The sequence below is a fragment of the Miniopterus schreibersii genome (genome assembly GCF_964146895.1).
Source record: "Miniopterus schreibersii genome assembly, chromosome: 19".
Classification (NCBI taxonomy): domain Eukaryota; kingdom Metazoa; phylum Chordata; class Mammalia; order Chiroptera; family Miniopteridae; genus Miniopterus; species Miniopterus schreibersii.
Window position 1 is genome coordinate 11,851,863 of NC_138119.1, and position 19,001 is coordinate 11,870,863.

Genomic DNA, 19,001 nt, shown 5'->3' on the forward strand with positions numbered 1-19,001 from the left:
TTTATTGAAATAGGTTTCACATACAGTTCACCTATTTAAAGTGTACATATTTTTAAAGTATGTCACAGGGTTGTGCAACTTTTACCACAATCTAATTTCATTCCCCCTAAAAGAAATCCTGTACTCATTAAGTCACCAACCCCATCCCAAGACCTGTACAACAACTAATCTCTGTCTCTATAAATTTACCTCTTCTAGCTAGACATTTCACATAAGTGGAATCATATAATACATGGTTCCTTTGTGACTGGCCTCTTTCACTTAGTATAATGTTTTAAAGGTCACCCATGTTATAGCATGTATCTGTACTTTATTTTTATTGCCAAATATTCTGTTGTATGGATATACCACATTTTATTCATTTATTAGTTGATGGACATTGAGTTGTTTCCACTTTTTGGCTGTTAAGAATGCTGCTTGCTATGAACATTTGTGTACTAGTTTTTGTGTGGATATGTTTTTATTCTCTTGAGTGTGTATGCAGAAGTGGAATTGCTGGTCACATAGTAATTCTCTATGTTTAATCTTTTGAGGAACCTCCCAACTCTTTTCTAAAGCTCCTGTACCATTTTACATTCCTGTCAGCAATGTATGAGAATTCTAGTTTCTCCACATTCTGGCTCTTTTTTTTATTGTACCTATCCTAGCAGGTGTCAAGTTACTTCTTTAATCTCTCTGTGTAGAATTGGCTTTGAATCCATCACTTGAAGATCTGATTGTATAAATAATTAGCAATATGAATAGCACCTGGTGATACTGAGTCTGTATCCGACAATTCAATAACAGAACATCTATTGTTTTGTGTTTTCATTTTGTTTAAATTTTGAAGTCTTTTTAAGAACTTTTTTCCAGAAATAATGGCTTTCCTCATTTTCACATAGAGTTTTCCCCACTATAATTAATTTTAATTAATTATTAATATTTAAAAATAAATATTCTTCATAGAAAATTTGGAAAGCATTGAAAACTATAAGAGAAAAAAAATTTACTACCCAGAGATAGTCTTTTTTATGTTTCAGTATATGTACTTTCTGTTTTTTACTTTAGCTTTTAAAAAACACTATGTGTGTATATACTCGCATATCCACACAACTAGGTACTGAATACCTAAGAAGAGTTAGAACCCAAACAGGGTGAACCCTTGTGCCATAGGACATAGTGTCTTTTTGTACCATGTCCATAGTATGAATTATTTGTTGAATCTGAGGTCATAGGTTATCTTTAGGATTGGACTTAAAAGGGGAATTTATTAGGGATCACCTCACCTACAGGTGAATATAAAGAGGTTTATATACAGAGTTAGATACATTTTTTTCTGTTTTACCTACTCTCCATTTTCCCAGGAACTCCAGCCAGGAACCACGGCCTACACTGTCCAACACAGTCCAGAGGCCACAACTGGGTCCCACAGCTAATTTACCCCTGGAGATGGGCTCAGGGCAGCTGGCACCCAGGTGAGAAATTGATGGAAGAATCATTTATTGAGCAGTGACTAGCCCAGGGCTGTTTGCAATCCCATCATTTTTTGTTTATTTTTTTAAGCCTTTTTCCCAGATTCTTGTTAAAAATATTTTTTTCCTATTTCTCTCCTCACTGGCCTTAACATATAGGCAGCAGCAACAGCAAACAGAATTGGACGTGGTACCGGGAAGAGATGGACTGGCCAGCTACAATCATTCCCAGGTTAGTGTGTCTTTGAAGAGGGACCATGAGAAATATTTTTCAGTGCCAGTTAGACTATAAATGTGTCTATATGATTTTTAGAGTTATTGAATTGTCCTATTAAACCTTTCGTGGTTATTTTTGTAATTGTATTCCACAGGTTTCTGTTCAGCCTGTGACAACCACAGGTCCAGAACACAGCAAGCCCCTTGAGAAGTCAGATGGTCTGTTTGCCCAGGATAGAGATCCAAGATTTTCAGAAATCTACTCCAACATCAGTACAGGTATGCTTTTTACTCGTGCTCCTTTTAAATTCTCATTTTAATCACTTGCTGATGGGGCTGCTGCTGCCCAATTAGTAGTCTTCCAACATATTTCCACTTAGTCATAATACCTCATGAGTAAATAGAACTTACTGAACTAATATACTACAGCCCCTTGACTGGCCCTTCCCCCCACTCCTTTTGGTCCACAGATCAGAGTAAAGGCATCTCTTCCAGCACTGTCCCTGCCACCCAACAGCTATTCTCCCAGGGCAACACATTCCCTCCTACCCCCCGGCCGGCAGAGAATTTCAGGTGAGCCCCATATGTGTGTGCTGCTTTAAGGGCAACTAAGGGATTCAGTTGCTGAATCCAAGTTTTATTCTTCCCTAGCTTTCTCTGGTTATTTCAAACAAAGCGGTGAAACTTCCAGGGCCTAGGATGAGGCAAGCTGCTTTTCTTCCTCTTGTTTCTTTTCACCTTGCCTATTCCCATGTTCTAGGTTCCATCTCTGTGTGTCCTGATTAGTGTGTTACTTTCCGTCTTTTCTGATCTTTTCCAAATTCTATTATCAAGTTTTCTTAACCCCAGGAAACTCAAGGGAATCTGAGGATAGCACTAGATTATCCTATGATTCCTAGAATCTGTGATAAACCTATCCTTTTAATCCTTGACCTTAACTATTTGTTCACACCTAGAAATAGTGGTCTGGCCCCTCCTGTAACCATCGTCCAGCCATCAGCTTCTGCAGGGCAGATGTTGGCCCAGATTTCCCGCCACTCCAACCCCACCCAGGGGGCAGCCCCAACTTGGACCCCTAGTACCCGTCCAGGCTTCTCTGCCCAGGTACAGTTTCTCATCTATCTGTCCCGTGTATTGTTTTTTTTTGTGTGGTTGGTTAGGCTTTTTTCCATGAATTAAGTTGTTGTTTATCTTAGGCTCCTTTTCCTTACCCCCACCACCCGCCTTCTGATTTTTCCCTTGCTTGGGAACAACTAGATAATTAAAAACCATGGATAATCCCGACATTTGTGGCATTTACACCCACTTTAAATCAGAATTACTTGCATAGGACATCTTGAGCAGGTATAACTTTCACATGTAGAGTAAATTCTAAGAGGTTTCCACTTTGGTTAAGACTACAAAATACAGGAACAAAGGAGAAAATTAGTTACAAATTTACACATAGTGATGTCTATTTACAAAAAAAAGTGTTGAAAAGTCCTTCTCTACTATATATGTGTATATATAATATGTTAAGCCTAAAGCTGATGCTTTCATATAATAATAAATGTATATTAACATATAATATATAGCATGCATTCATTATATATTATAACACATAATGTATATTAATAACATAAATATAAATGGTAATTTTATTTTAATCCTCACCCAAGAGAGAGACATTGATTGGTTGTTTCCCACACAAGCCCCAAACCAGGGCTGGGATCTCACCTGCAACCCTTCGGTGAGCAGGCCGATGCTCTAACCATTTAGCCACTCACCAGGGCTAAATGTATACTTTTATTAATTTCATGGGTCTTTTCTTTTTGCACTTTTTCACAACTGCTTAAAAATAGTGTCAAGGGAAATTGGGGGTTAGTTGGAAGAAATATACAGTAGGAAGTTGCTGAGCTTGGCTCAGAAGAATACAGTGATTAACAGAGAGTTGACTCTCATAAGAGTGACATGCGCAGTAGTTTTAATGTTCTATTTATTGTTCTCTACTCATTGCTCTCAGCAGGTGGCGACCCAGGCTACAGCCAAGACTCGTTCTTCACAATTTGGTGTGGGCAGCTTTCAGACTCCCTCCTCCTTTAGCCCCATGTCCCTCCCTGGTGCTTCCACTGCATCGCCTGGTGCTGCTGCTTACCCTACTCTCACCAGTCGTGGATCCAACTTTGGTGAGTTCAGACCAGATGGGTAAAAGGAAAATCACAGCACTAAAGAGAAAGGATTTGGTAGTTAAAATGGTTTGCTATGCATTGGGCTAATTATGAGGAAATGTAAGGTATTTGGTATTTAAAACCTACCCACATGAAAAAGACTTTCACACATATAACAAAAACATATAAAGTATTATGAATTTAATAATATGCAAATTTAATCTGAAATGAGCAAAGGATTCTTCGGAACAGCTCCCTAGAGAAGAAAAATAATTTGGGTTGGGTTTTGAAACAGAAGAGGCATTGATGGGCAGAGAGAAGAGCAGAAGGTTTCTAGGTAAAATTAATGACTTGCATGTAGTTATGTGCTAGATTTTCCTCTCCAGTGGAATTAGTAGATTGAAGTTTATTCTTCGTCATTAGCTCCTGAGACTGGACAGACTGCAGGACAATTCCAGACACGGACAGCAGAGGGTGTGGGAGTCTGGCCACAGTGGCAGGGCCAGCAGCCTCATCATCGTTCAAGTTCTAATGAGCAACATGTTCAACAGCCATCAGCACAGCAGCCTGGCCAGCCTGAAGTCTTCCAGGTGAGAGGATGAAAAGACTTTAGAAAATCAGAAACTGAGAGAGAAAAGGCAGGAAAGAGAGGCAGAGGAAGCATGCATGGATTAGGATGTGAGTGGGAGAAGACAGTGGGGACATTGTGGGGATGGATAATTGTCATTAACAGGAAAGATTGTGAACTTAGCATTATATGCACCTTTAACCAGACCATAGTGAGTGATGTGCAGCACCTTGCAAAGATGTCAAAGAAAGTAATCCTAGCCCACTCAAGGAGAACCACATACCCACTTCACAGAAGCTCGGGTGTAAATATACTGATTATAGTTATAAAGGTCTATTTACATAGTCCTAAGGGAACTGCAAGACTGAATGGAGTAATATTAGGTAAGACAAAGGAAGAGCTAGTTTAAAACAGAGGTTGAAAGAAGGCAAAACAGGTTTTGTTAGAAAACAAAGAGGATAAGAGATACTCCATTATATACCTATAGGGGGGTTATATGAAATGTGGCCAGCAGATTTTTCCCCTTTTGAAAATGCTGAGGACTAGAAAAGAGGGAAATGTGGAACTGTAGGGGGAAGACAGAGAAGGGACTAGGCAAAAAGGTGGTCATCTAAAGGAGTCAGAGTTGCCGGGACTTAGGAAGGCTAAGGGAACTCCTCAGCACGGCAGAAACTCATTGGGGCCGGGAATGATGGCTCGGGGCAGTGTCGGGAAGGGAGCTTGGTAAATCTAAGGGATCAAGGTGTGTGACCCAGACTTGTTTTTCTCTTATTAGGAGATGCTCTCCATGCTGGGAGACCAGAGCAACAGCTACAACAATGAAGAATTTCCTGATCTCACTATGTTTCCCTCCTTTTCAGAATAGAACTGTTGGGGTGAGGATAAAGGGGTGGGGGAGAAGAATTACCGTTTGTTTTTAAAAAACAAATCTTTTTGTAAACAGAATAAAAGTTCCTCTCCCCTCCCTTCCCTCACCCCTAATGTGTACCCCCTTTCACTTCTGGCCTTTCCCTTGCCCGCCTGCCTCTCTGACATAATTTATAGATGAGATGGAGTGAATCCTCAAGGCTTTGGGGACCCTTTGAAAAATTGAGGCTGGGTGAGGTTAAAAATGCCTTTCCTTATGTCTCCTGACCAGAAATTTGTACAGAGGTGGTTTATGCTAGGGTCAAGGGGCAGATTAGAGAACCTGACGTCCACTATTTGCCTTGTACTATGGCTTGTTTTTGGAAAGAAATTCTGAATAAGGTGGGGGAGAGGAGAAATGTCCTCATATTGGAGGACCATGAAACATGGTAGGTATATATGGGGCTTTAGGAAGTGAGAATGTGTTTGCTGCTGCCTGCGAGCAGTTCCTCTGGAAAGAAATGTGAGTGAGGTGAGGAAGTAAGAGAGAAGAGTGTGTGTGAGTGTGTGTGTGTGTGTGTCTACATACGTGTACGTGAGTTTCTGTGTTTGTTTCTCCCTATTAGGGAGTTATGCAAAATTTGTCCCAGATTTTATCTTTGTCTTTCTCTGTGTTTTTCAAAGAGTCCTAAGGAGTTAAATCTTCCAGGTATTTTCCACTTAGTATTGCAGCCAAAGAGTATTTAAATAAATGTCTTTGCTATACTTACATCTGTGCCCAGCCAATATGCAAGTGTAAGCAAATATAAAAAATTATCTGTTGATATGGTTGGTCTCTCATCAGACATATTTAGTGATAAAGCTGGGTCATTCCTGCTTTTGGTGCTCTCACCTTATATGGAAGATCTGCAAACGTTACAGGAATCGGCTGGCAGGATAAACACTTTCAGAAACCCCATACTTGGCCATAAGGATAATGCTGCATTTTTCTGTCAGAATTACATATGTGTGTTCTATGGAGGTTATTTCTGCATGGAAACTCAACTTCTTGGATTAGCAGTGCCAGTGAAAACCCTCACTGGTGGAGTTTAAACCAAATACCAAGTCTTCTTGCAAAGTAGCCTCTTTCATACTATTCTCAAAAGTATCCAGTCTGCCAAGAAACTGAGATTTACGTCTTTTCTGGGCCTATAGCTCTTTCCTCTTTGCTCCCTCTCCAATCTTGAGATTAGATTTTGCTTTGTAGTACAAATGTAATAAATCCATGTGATAGATGGGGCCTGGACTCCCATCCTGACAGGGTCACTTAGTAATTAACTATAGCCATATAAATATGGATACAGGTTACACTATCACTCTCTACCTTCCTCAGGTAACAGTTATGTGTATCAGCTGTTGTTTTTTGTTTTTGTTTTTGTTTTTTTTAAATTGGCTCAGGCCAGTATTGTAAGTGCAAGACTGAATTAATAAGAAGACATTTTAAATGTAGCCATAGGGGACTGAGGAGCACAGGTGGCCTTGTAGAGGCTGAGAGAATGTCATTATGGGGTTTCCTTCCTTTTGTCTCCAGTCTGGTGCCAGATAGTGAAGTGGAAAAGGAGACAGTTTATTTTTTTATTCTATGTGCACATATACAGTATACATATATATTTATATCACAATTTAAGAAACCAAAAAGTTGAGTTTCCAATGAAATCCTTGTTTTTTAATAATCGCCTGTTTTTAAATGTGATCAGGACTATAATATTGTATAGTTATTATAGGGCTTTGGGGGAGGGGAGGGGAGGGAGAAGATGCTCTGGGGGTTTTGTTTCTGCTTTTCCTTCAGGGTTTTATTTTTGATTGTTTTGGGTTTTTTTCTTGTTGGCCATTTCTGTATTGCTGGCATCTGTGCTGAGCCTTACAGTGGCAAAAATAATGACATGTAGCAAGTATTTTAAAACAAAATATTTTTCCTTTTGTAAACTTTGTGTTGTGTCCTCTTGATTGTGGCTCTATTCCTTTGCAGCTCATAAACAACAAACACCTACAACTAGTTGATTCCATATCTTTAGCTCCAAATATACAAACATAAAGCACAACATGTCTATAATTTCAGAAATGGGAAATCATAGGGCTCTGATCACTCAGCATACCTTGGTTGTCCTCCTGATACTGACTCATTCTGAGTGAGGTCAGTAGGGACATCTGATCGTGGGATGGGATTGGGGATTGCCAAAGTCTTCGTGAGAGGGGAGAATTGGGACTAGAGACCAGTTGGACTTATCTGAATTCCTTCCCCCAGTATGTCACACTCTTCTGGATGCAAAGGAATTAGGGATGGGAAAATTTAAACTATTGCGGTCTGGACCTGGTTTCCCTCTAGGTTCATTAGCAAATCTTAAAATGCATAGGCATAAACTGGTGTTCTTGAGAGTTGATGTATGTAATCTAGCCAGAAACTGAATCTAGATCCCATGTATTATCCTTTCTGCTCTTCCCCCACATCGGTTTATGGAAGAATATGGAGTTTGGGAGTGTGGCTTAGGGACTAGACTAGACTCATGATCTGTCACATGCCTGGATATTGGGGGAAGTGTGTGGAGAAGCTCATGACTGGACCTGGGTTGGGGATTTTAGTAATAGAGACAGATAATGTTCATCAGGCATCCCGTCAATGTTTTAGCAACAAAGAAGTCACATGTGAGTTTGTCAGTGCCGTGGCATTGATTCATGTGCTGTCATAAATTACCAAGAATACTGGTTTTGGTTACTTTTAGAACTAGTTGCATCTGGACTTTCTGGGCATATCCTTCCTCAGCAAAACTATGTTAGGCTGGGAGAGCTATTCCTGTGCATGGAAGCAATGACAGTGGTTAACCAACAAGCTTATAAATACAAATGATTTTGGAGCCTATGGCTTCCCTTATGTATTCCTTCCTAGTCATTTTTACTTATTCCCTCATCTCTGATGTGTCAGATACAAATTCAAAAACAAGTTCTAAAGTTGGAGAGGTGGATAACAGGAAAAGATATAATCCACCAATATAATAATAAGACTAGGACTGTCCCTCTATCCACCAAAAAGAAGGCAATCCCCAGCTTGAGTGTGTATTGAGGTCTATTTTTTGTCTACCCTCAAAGACAGTCAATCTAAAAGCAGCTCTCCACCTTGGCTTGCACACTCCACATACAGACACAGACACTGCAAATTCGCTGCCTCCTTCCCTCCTCCCTAATCCCCCGTCTCAGCATTTCTGTCCCTGCCTCCCTCCCCTATCCGAGATTTCCAGCCAACAGCTGGCGCTGACTTCCGCAATTCGGATGGAATAAATCCTGCACTCCTGGTCATCCGCCCACATCAACACTTCCTTGCAGAAACGAGCCCAGAGGACAGATGCCCATCAGCAGGTAACATTTTCAACTCCTAGCTCTTTAGGCTTTTCATTCCTGCCAATTCTGCACTTTCGGGGTGTTAGGGATGTAGTAACTTGGGGATCAAAATGAACTTTGTGGGCTATTGTGCATGAAAACAGTGATGCCTGCCTTAGGTCATTTCCTGGCCAAATAAAATCTGCCCGGAAACCTTTAGGATTACTTCTATGATTTGTATGTATACATGGTTGCTAGTAAAAGCAAAAATACAGGAATCCTTTACTATGCCTCACTTTAAGAGTGGCCTCTGGAGTTTTCTGTTTGCGCCAAGGGTACCGAAAGGGTTAACTTGTAGTGGGAGGTGGAGTGGTGGAGGCAGGTGGTAGCTCAGTACTTCCTACTCTGAGACATCTCAAAGCCCTTAACCCTCCACACATTAAATGTGCTGTGTATTTGCCAGTTTGCAAAGATTATATAAAAATGGGCTATAAATTCAAAAATTATGCGAGCTATACGACTTGGTACAGACTAAATTGTTCTTAAAATGGAGGACACAAAATTAAGCCACTGCAAGGAGTGAAGCTAGAGCAGACTTCGGGAAAGCTGTATATTTAATGATCACAGAACATTGCTTTGTCTTACATTCTTTTAATAAACTTCAGTTCTGAGGCTTTTTGTCCTGTGAGGCAGTCACAGAGGCTTTTGTCAGAAAAATAAGAAAACCTTCCTGCCCACAGCAGCTGGTTGAGATTAGGACTGCTTCCTGCCTGAGGAGGGAGAGGAAGAGAAAGGAGGAAGGAATGCGTAAGACTAAGGAGACAGCCGGGCTCTCGTGGCTCAGCAGTTGAGCATTGACCTATGTCCTAGGAGATCGTGGTTCAGTTCCTGGTCAGGGCACATGCCCGGGTTGGGGGCTCAGTCTCCCATTAGGAGACTTGCAGGAGGCAGCCGATCAATGACTCTCATCACTGGTATTTCTCTCCCGCTCCCTTCCTCTCTCTGAGATCAATAACGATATATTAAAAAAAAGACTAAGGAGACAGTAAAATACTCTCTCATAATTAGGGAATAGGAAATACGGTCAGCTTTTCCCTTGCCTTCTCCTGGCAAGGTCTGGAAAAATGTCAGAACTTAGGCATGGAAAAGAAGAATGCCTTGAAGAATTTATCTGGAAGCAAAACATAGCAGGCAGTCTTTCCTTTTGTGTGTTCTCCGGCCACTGTCATCCACCCTGCACTTACCTACTTAATCTTGCCCATCTTTTCCAAGTCTGCGGATATTGGAGGAGACGGGTGCTGAGCTCATGCTGATTATCCATTTTCTACCCTGTTTCTGGTTGTCAGTGCAAGTGTGTGTGTGTGTATGGATTGAATCTCTCTAGTTCAAAACACTTGGAACCAGAAGTATCTGCACCCCAACCAAACCCAGACCCCTCCTGACTATCACTGTTTGGCTTGTCATATGGAAATCACCTTCAGTTGTTTGTCTATCCTGTTTTCCTTTGCTTCATGAACTCCCTTGAATTATTGTGTGTGCATGCATTTTCCTGGTGACAGGGATTATATAGTGGCTTGCAAATTTTTATTAGCTTCTCAAAGGTTCCAAAAGGTTAAGAACCACCTGTCTGGGAATATGGCTCCAGGTATTCCTCCTCCTAAGCCAGGCTAGAACTTTCTTGGCAAATAGAAGAGTCTCCCCTAATTATCCCCTTCCCTAGGATGTGGGGGTTTGAGGTTCTGTTGTTGCTGCCCATGGTGAGCTCTGCTCTCTACCCTGAGGAGATACTGGACACCCAATGGGAGCTATGGAAGAAGACCTACAGGAAGCAGTATAACAGCAAGGTGCTGGGTGACCTGGAGGGGAGCATGGTGGGAGGGCTGAAACCTGAGACCTCCAGTCCTAGCTTCCAGACTCCCTTCTATCCAAACGCTTGAACACTCCAACCAAGCAAACCTGCCCTTGTTCCCCGTTAACATACAGTTTTTATTCCTACACCTCAAGTCACCATCAAATCCTATCCTTACTTTTCTTGATATTTTTCTTTGGGGAAGACTTCTCACATTAATGCCATAAGCAACTTTTCTATACATCTCTCCAGATCTTTGCATTCTATTATTTGAATTTGTTTATACATTTTTTTGCATGCTCTTAATAATCTCATGGTCATTACCCAAACTAGATTGTATACACCCAATTATTTTTATCTTTTCTCCTAAATACCTCCACAATATTACATATGTAACTTTGCACACAGGACAGTCTATGCCAGTACTGACTATGCTCTATTTAGGTGGATGAAATCTCTCGGCGTTTAATTTGGGAAAAAAACCTGAAGCATATTTCCATCCATAACCTTGAGGCCTCTCTTGGTATTCATACATATGAACTGGCAATGAACCACTTGGGGGACATGGTGAGTTGAGCCTCAGCTCCTGGCCTACCTGCCCTGTTTCCTTAGCTCCCTGCTTATGCCTGGCCTCTTCCTCTTTGTCCCAGACCAGTGAAGAGGTGGTTCAGAAGATGACTGGACTCAGAGTACCCCCATCCCGTTCCCGCAGTAATGATACCCTCTATATCCCAGACTGGGAAGGCAAAGCCCCAGACTCCATTGATTATCGAAAGAAGGGATATGTTACTCCTGTCAAAAATCAGGTACCTCCTGTCCCCTGGGAATGGGTATGTTAGCGGCATGACCTCTTCCTTTTGCTGTTTCTTTGTTGTTAAGATAGGAGGACACTAGCAAGAAGGGGCAAGGAATTAAGGTTACCTCTCCTCATGCTAATACCTTCTTCCATCATTTAACTCATCTCCTGCTTTGGTTAATCCTCACCCGAGTATATTTTTTCCATTAATTTTTAGAGAGAGTGGAAGGGAGGCAGAGTGGAGGGAGAGAAGGAGAGAGAGGAGAGAAACAATGATGTGAGAGAGAGACATTGATTGGTTGCCTCCCACACATGCCCCAAAGGGGGCCAGGGATCAAACCTGCAACTCAGGTGCATGCCCTTGACGGGAAATCGAACCTGCCACCCTTTGGTGCAAAGGCTGATGCTCTAACCACTGAGCAACACTAGTCAGGGCTTTTAAGGTTGTTTCTGAGTTTTCCTTTTTACAAATAGTGTTGCTGTAAGCACCCTTGTGCATATATTTTTGTACAAATATTTATGCAAAATAAATCCTAAAATTAAAATGGATAGTCCTTTCCAAAAAAGTTTTTACCATCTTACATTCTTATTAGCATGAGAATGCCAGTTTTCCCACAAACAATAATGTTGATTGTGTCAACCAGATGAACAACTGATTTAACATTCATTCAACAACACATTTTTTTCCAGAACCTACCAGGTGTGTGCTAGGATGTAGAGATTTAAGATGACACCCCTGTGTCCCCAAGAAATCCTCAATCTTAAATAGAAAGCCCTGGCCAGTGTGGCTCACTTGGTTAGAGTGTCTCCCCATGCACTGAAAGGCCAGATGTTTGATTCCCAATCAGAACACATGCCCAGGTTGCGGTTTCGATCCCCAGTTGGACATACAGAAGGCAACCAATGAATGCTTCTCTCTCACATCAGTGCTTCTCTCTCCCTCTACATCTCCCTCTCCCTGTTCCTGTTTCTAGAATCGATGTAAAACATATCCTCCGGTAAGGATTAAAAAATAATAATAAAAATTAAAAATAGAAAAATCTACAAACACTAATAATAGCTAGCACTTTTTATTATCCACATTTTACAGATAGGGAAACTGAGGCACAGAGCTTTAATAACTTACCCAAGGTCATATATCTAAGGGGTTGCAAAGCCAGTACTATGCTCTTATATACTACAGCTAATGGAACAATAGTAACAAAAGTTATCAATAGAAACAATTACAATACGACAATGCAAAAATGTTAAATGAAGGGAAATAGGAAGACTTCACAGCAAAGAGGACATGTGTGCTGGAATTTATTAAATCTATGGCATTTCATCAGGCAGGTAGAGGTAAAAAAAAAGTGTGAACAGCAATGACTGATCATTTCTGTTATGCTTCTCAGGGTCAGTGTGGTTCCTGTTGGGCTTTTAGCTCTGTGGGTGCCCTGGAGGGCCAACTCAAGAAGAAAACTGGTAAACTCTTAAATCTGAGTCCCCAGAACCTGGTGGATTGTGTGTCTGAGAACGATGGCTGTGGAGGGGGCTACATGACCAATGCCTTCCAGTATGTGCAGAAGAACCGGGGCATTGACTCCGAAGATGCCTACCCATATGTGGGACAGGTGAGACAGTCCCACACAGTTACACAGCTCTCTAATGGCTCCTCCTGCCCCAGCATGATACTTTGTACTGGAAGCAACTCCAGAAATCTTGTTTTCTCTTACCTTATTCTGCTTCCTCCCTCCCTCCCTCCCTCCCTCCCTCCCTCCCTCCCTCCCTCCCTCCCTCCCTCCCTCTCTCTCTCCTTAAAAAAATATGTCTTTATTGATTTCAGAAAGAGGGAGAGAGAAAGAGAGATATCAATGATGAGTCATTGATCGCCTGCCTCCTGCACGCCCCCTATTGGGGATCGAGCCCGCACCCCAGGGCATGTGCCCTGATGGGGAATCAAACTGCAATCTCCTGGATCACAGGTCAATGCTCAACTGCTGAGCCGCGCCTGGCTGGGCTTATTCTGCTTTCTTGATGGAATAATTGCCCACAGAAGGCTAAGAAGATTCCCATAATCTGGGAGAATTTGGGGAGTTTAGACTACCATAGATTCTATCTGCCTCTCTGCCCCGGAAAACAACAGAGGATAAGTTATTCCATAGATATCTGAGAAGTTATAAATAATAACTCTGTTCAAATCCCACTGCCATCACAAATCTAATTTCATAAATCATATGGCTTTATTTTGTATCAGTGTGAGTTTTGGTAACGTTTAAGCAAATTATATAAATTAACATGCTAACCAGCATAAAATGAGAGAAAAAACAAGTTGCTTCATATTTATTGTAATTTTAGAGATCAACTCAGTTCCTCCTATAAGATCCTTTAGCAATAGGAAGTAGATCTTTCTTATCTAAAATGAAGAGGATCTGAGGGCTTTTTATAAACATGGGGTTGATAGGTGATATAATATGGGGCCTTTGCAACAGGAACCTTTGAAGAAGGGATGGCAAGTTTTAGTAATGAAAAGGATGGCTACTGTGTGCTAAGCCATGTGCTTAGTGCATTTTCTCATTTAATCCTTTTAACAGCCCTGTAAGGTAGATGTATCCTCACTTTGTAAGTGAGGAAATTGACACTTGAGGTAAAACAGCCTACTCAACTCCATACCACTGGTCATGTAGTAGAGCCAACATTTATCTACCAGATCTGTTTATCTGCTGCAAACATTGCCAGGCATGTCTTCTATGCACATGTGCAAGAATTGTCTAAGTCTTAGGTTATGTGCATCTTCAACTTTACTAGATAGATAATATCAAGTGTTTTACCAAAGTATTTGGAAAAATTTATATTCTCACATTCAGTGTATAAGAAATCCCATTGATTCACATCTTCCAAAAAAAAATTATTTTTCAGTTACAGTTGACATTCAGTCTTGATGTGGCTTCTTCTTTATCCTTAGTTATAGGAGTTCTGTTTAGTCTACAGGTGGTTCTCAAGGGTGGTTGCTCTATAATTTAATTATCATTTTGATGTGGTAGTACGAAGAGGCGAGCATAGCGCTTACCTACTCTGCCATCTTGACCGGAAGTCTCATACCTTCATCAGGGTGTTTATGTGGCTGTCTGCATTTCTTCTTCAGTAGATATCTTTTCACCATTTTAATTAGGTTATTTTTCTCTTTCTTACTGATTTTTAGAAAATTAAAAAAGATATTTGTATACTATATGTGTTGTAGGTTGATGTTTGCCTTTTCCCTCTCTTTATATCTTTCAATCTAGAAAAGTTAATTTTGGTGTAGTAAAATTACTAATTTTTTCCTTTGTAGTTTGTTCCTTTAAAAAAATCAAATAGCAGTGAGTTTTATTCATTCATGTTTAGCCATCTGAAATTATGTCTGCTGCAATGAAATGCTCATTAACATAAATGACTTAACAAATACATTTCACTGGATACTCAACAGCCTACATAGTAAAGTCATCCCAACACATCCTCATGACATTGACCACATCAAAGTAGTACTTTATTTTATAAATGCCACCCCATTATTATTCCATGTTATGGGTTTTTAGTTGTCAGCTATTGCAAGGCAGAGAAATTGGAGGTTGTACTTGGAAAAAAATTTATTTAATTCATATACAATTTTCAGAACAGCTGGGTCCCAAGACCATGTTTGAACTCTGGGGATGCTACTATAATGTGCAGCATACTTAGAGCTGCCTAACAGATTAGTTTTTTAATTCTGAATACATCTAACTAATTGAGATAACCTCAATTTGGCAAAATATTCTTTTTTAAATTGTCAAATACCCCTTTGGCAATTTTTATCATCACTTAATATAAAAAAAATAAACCCCAACAGTATATACAAAAACCAGATTTATGCTTATAATTTTTTCATATTGATTAATCAGGAAGCCAACTTAAAAGTTTATGTAACTTAACTATATTAAATAATTTAAATACTATCAGAACTAATTGCTGATCACTCATCCATGAACAGCTTGCATCATTTACTCAGTACTATATTAACCACTTTGTTGAGAGTTAGTTGAACAATTAGCTCAGAGACTGAATAATTTAAATGAAAATTACATACAGGGTGGGGCAAAAGTAGGTTTACAGTTGTGAGTTGTCAAAACATAGTTTATTCTACTTATTATTATATTGTTTTCCATACAAACAACTGTAAACCTACTTTTGCCCCACTCTGTAATATTCAAAACCCTATTTTGGACTAGCAGGAGCGTTTGACTTCTAATTTCTGTTCTTCCGCCCCCTTCAAATGATCTCTTCAGCATTTTAGAGGGATGAGGAATGATTTTGGTTTTATTATCAATGAAAATGAGAATTAGCCATGTAAGACACATGTTCCATTTTTAACATTGTGAATCTTTGGCAACTGTTCTCTTGTATCTAATTTGCAGTTTTTAAAAGCAGTTATTGTCCAAAACTGAAAGAACTTTCCTTCTCATGTGAACATATGAATGAATGAAAAGGAAGAGATCTGCTAGGAAAGCTACCAGATAGCACAGTAATTTAAGTTCATTCCAGCCATAATGCAGGTTATTTTGACTAAAGTATCATTGCATGACATCCTTTCAAATCCATTCCCGAGATATTTTATTTCCCTTGTAGATCTGTGCAATTTTTGGGAAGGGTTTGGATCATGTGGCAGAGAATAAAGGCATCTTGAGAAAGTATTAAGACAGGGCATCATGTCAAATGCCACAGTTATGGAATATAATCGCCACCCAAGTCAAGGCGGTGTATTCTTTTTGGCAATTCATTATCCTACAGATGACTCTTTCAAAATCCTAAAGTTGTATCTGCAAGAAAACATTATCTAAATATTAACAACAATGGCAGCCCTCTCCAGGCTCACACATACTACAGGGCCAGATGATGATACATGCTTTTTAAAAAATCTTACTTTAGAAATCTACACTGAGGTAATAAAAATATTCTTTCTCTCTCTCTTTTAGATTTTACAGTGTTTGCTTTCACATTTGTTTTAAGGCCACCTGAAAAGGATTCTGTGTATGGTGCAAGGTATTCACTTTCCACAGTCTTTTTTACAGTGGCCTGAAAGGTGAGGAGAGAACAGACCTCTCTGGATACGAGGCACCACCCCCGTTAGTTCACTGACATCATTAAAGCGTTGGCAGAGCTGCTCAGTCGCCAGTTCATTGCCTGTTGCTTTGTCCTAGTCTTTTTCAACCTTTTTCCTCCCCAGGATGAAAGTTGTATGTACAACCCAACAGGCAAGGCAGCCAAGTGCAGAGGGTACAAAGAGATCCCTGAGGGGAACGAGAAAGCCCTGAAGAGGGCGGTGGCCCGAGTAGGACCCATCTCTGTGGCCATCGATGCAAGTCTGACCTCCTTTCAGTTTTATAGCAAAGGTAAGGAGCTGTTCCCGTAGAGCACAGGGGACCATCTCTTATGATGTGGGCTTGGCAGCTTCTCAGAGGGCACTGAGCATTTTCAGTACTTCGTTTCCAGACTGAGTCTCTGGAGAGAAACTAACAGCTCCCCCGCCCAGGGCATCTCTGATGTAAGCCTAGAGGCTGCCTAGAGTGGGAGGCGCCGTTGGGTGCCCCTTGGATTACAGAAAGCTTAACCATGATTGATTGTTTCCTAGGTGTGTATTACGATGAAAACTGTAATAGCGATAATCTGAACCATGCGGTTTTGGCAGTGGGATATGGGATCCAGAAGGGGAAAAAGCACTGGATAATTAAAAACAGGTAACGATGGGAACACGTTTGTTAGTCACCCTCTTAACACTCAAACTCAACTCCATCTTCCCAATCAGAAACCTTCAGTGTTCCTCCACTATGATGGACCAAGAGTCCAAGTCTTTAGCCTGGCAGTAAAAAATAACTGAACCTGATCTCCATCTACCTTACCAGACATACCTCTCATTACACCCTGTCAGGCGCCCTATTTTTCAGCCACAAGATCTTAAAACATGTCCCATGCTTTCCTGCCTCTGTTACTCATTTCACACTCCTCCACTGGCATCCAATTTCCACAGGTCCCAATTCTATCTAGCCTTTGGGCTCAGCTCAAATGCAACCTCTTAAGTCTTTTCTGTCCCTCTTGACCAGAGGAAATCTCTCCTACCTTTGAGACCTGTAGTATTATGCTTTCCATTTCTTGACTTTAAACTTTTAAAGGTAAAAACTGTCTTATTCATTTTATATACCATTAGTTCCTAGCATAATACTTAGTGTTTTAATGGATGGCTGAAGATGCTAAGTATTTTTCTTGATTGGTCCTACAGCTGGGGAGAAAACTGGGGAAACAAAGGCTATATCCTCATGGCTCGGAATAAGAACAACGCTTGTGGCATTGCCAACCTGGCCAGCTTCCCCAAGATGTGACTTCAGCCAGCCAACCCTATCCTGCTCTTCCATTCCTTCCGATGATGGTGCAACGAAGTGATGTACTTTGGAAGGGAGTTGGTGTGCTTGCTTGAAGCAGATATATTGATACAGAGATTGTGCATTCATTCTCCTCATTTGTTTGTGCTTCAGGTGACACTCCTACTACTCTCCTTCTCTCCACCCAAGGCCTTTATTTTTCACTGTGGCCACAGTAGGAATTTCCCTAACAGGTATGCAATCTTAGGCTAAGAGATGTGACCACAACCTGCCCTGATTGTGTTGTCCTGGGGCTGATGCTGTGCAAATAGAAGAGGGAGATCTTCAGCTAGGTTGGATGCTCATTCACAGGGCCTAGTTAGCTTTGACCACTCTAGGGGGCAAAGGTAATCTGATTTGTCAATCTCCATGTTCACGTCTTCTATATCCCAAGGTAGAAATATCTATGTTTTACACCTCAATTCATAAATCTATTCATCAATTTTTGGTACAAGTTAACATGATAAAAGAAATGTTTCCTTTTTTCTTCTTTGCATTTTTAAAATAAACCTAATATTTATCTCTTGTCTATGACTTAATAAATAGCTATTTAGTAACCACTCATTTTGTGTTGGATACTGTGCTAGGTGCTGGAGACAAAAAAGTGAATAAAACATATTCCTTATACTTGATGTGTTCATAGTTTGTTTGGAGAGACCATCACATAAACAATTCATCTTAATTCATTTATTTGTTCATTCCTTCAAACAACTTCTATTAAGTGCTTACTCTGTACTAAGAACTGTACTAAATTTCAGGGATTAAGTGGATATAAGAAGATTTCAATATTTAATTCCATTTTAGGGGGACCAAATTAAGTGGAACATAAACTTGTGTCTTGAAAATTATCTTAGGACCCTCTGCAGTTCTGAAAACAAAACTTATGTATGTTGTCACCAGAAGAGGGAATTGAAACTCTTTATAATAGTTTCCAAACAGTATTAATTCTAAAAGAACTTAGTAGGCTAATAAGAAATCTATATAACTGGGTTTTACCATTTTTCACAAAATCCTCATTACCACTAGAAAGAATTCACTTATATAAAATGCTAACCATGTGTTAGGCAGTATTTAATTTTATTCCATGCAAAACTATTTACTTTTGTATGTAAATATTTATTACCATGTGGTAAACAATGTATTTAAAGGAATTACGATGAAATAAATTAGTAAGACTTGGCCCAGACTTCAAGAATGTTATAGACTATTGACAGACATACAAACAACTAACAATACCAACCATAATGAAATAAATACTAATTATGCAAGTTCAGGAATGAGTCATTAATTCATAATGGGATTTGAGATGAGGCTTCATTGAGAACAGAGCTTTGAAAGATCTGAATTGGCCAAGAAGACAGATAAGGAGTGGA

General features: G+C 40.2%; 2 protein-coding genes across 8 annotated transcripts in view; both read left to right on the plus strand.

Annotated features, from left to right (window-relative positions):
* The window catches only part of ARNT (aryl hydrocarbon receptor nuclear translocator), a 44,994-nt gene extending 37,798 nt beyond the window's left edge, over positions 1-7,196 (plus strand). For 2 of the 7 annotated variants that reach the window (XM_081120600.1, XM_081120604.1), the window contains 8 exons: positions 1,344-1,454; positions 1,611-1,683; positions 1,823-1,946; positions 2,138-2,240; positions 2,624-2,771; positions 3,673-3,832; positions 4,238-4,404; positions 5,158-7,196. In XM_081120600.1, coding sequence (XP_080976726.1) covers positions 1,344-1,454; positions 1,611-1,683; positions 1,823-1,946; positions 2,138-2,240; positions 2,624-2,771; positions 3,673-3,832; positions 4,238-4,404; positions 5,158-5,247 — 976 coding nt within the window. In that variant the 3' untranslated portion in view covers positions 5,248-7,196. Of the gene's footprint in view, positions 1-1,343; positions 1,455-1,610; positions 1,684-1,822; positions 1,947-2,137; positions 2,241-2,623; positions 2,772-3,669; positions 3,833-4,237; positions 4,405-5,157 lie in introns of all 7 variants that reach the window. The other 5 variants (XM_081120599.1, XM_081120603.1, XM_081120601.1 and 2 more) reach the window with 3 other exon arrangements.
* Positions 7,197-8,405: 1,209 nt separating this feature from the next.
* CTSK (cathepsin K) lies at positions 8,406-18,255 on the plus strand. Its single transcript, XM_081122365.1, has 8 exons — positions 8,406-8,618; positions 10,300-10,423; positions 10,873-10,995; positions 11,079-11,234; positions 12,616-12,834; positions 16,440-16,605; positions 16,845-16,950; positions 17,490-18,255. The coding sequence occupies exons 1-8, from the start codon at positions 8,605-8,607 to the stop codon at positions 17,587-17,589; spliced, it is 1,008 nt and encodes a 335-aa protein (XP_080978491.1). The 5' UTR covers positions 8,406-8,604; the 3' UTR covers positions 17,590-18,255.
* The last annotated feature ends 746 nt before the right edge of the window (positions 18,256-19,001 follow it).

What these genes read in the sequence shown, in the direction of transcription:
- CTSK (XM_081122365.1), top strand. An exon ending in TGAACCACTTGGGGGACATG is followed by an intron (nt 10,996 to 11,078) that starts GTGAGTTGAGCC and finishes TCTTTGTCCCAG; the next exon opens with ACCAGTGAAGAGGTGGTTCA. An exon ending in CACTGGATAATTAAAAACAG is followed by an intron (nt 16,951 to 17,489) that starts GTAACGATGGGA and finishes TTGGTCCTACAG; the next exon opens with CTGGGGAGAAAACTGGGGAA.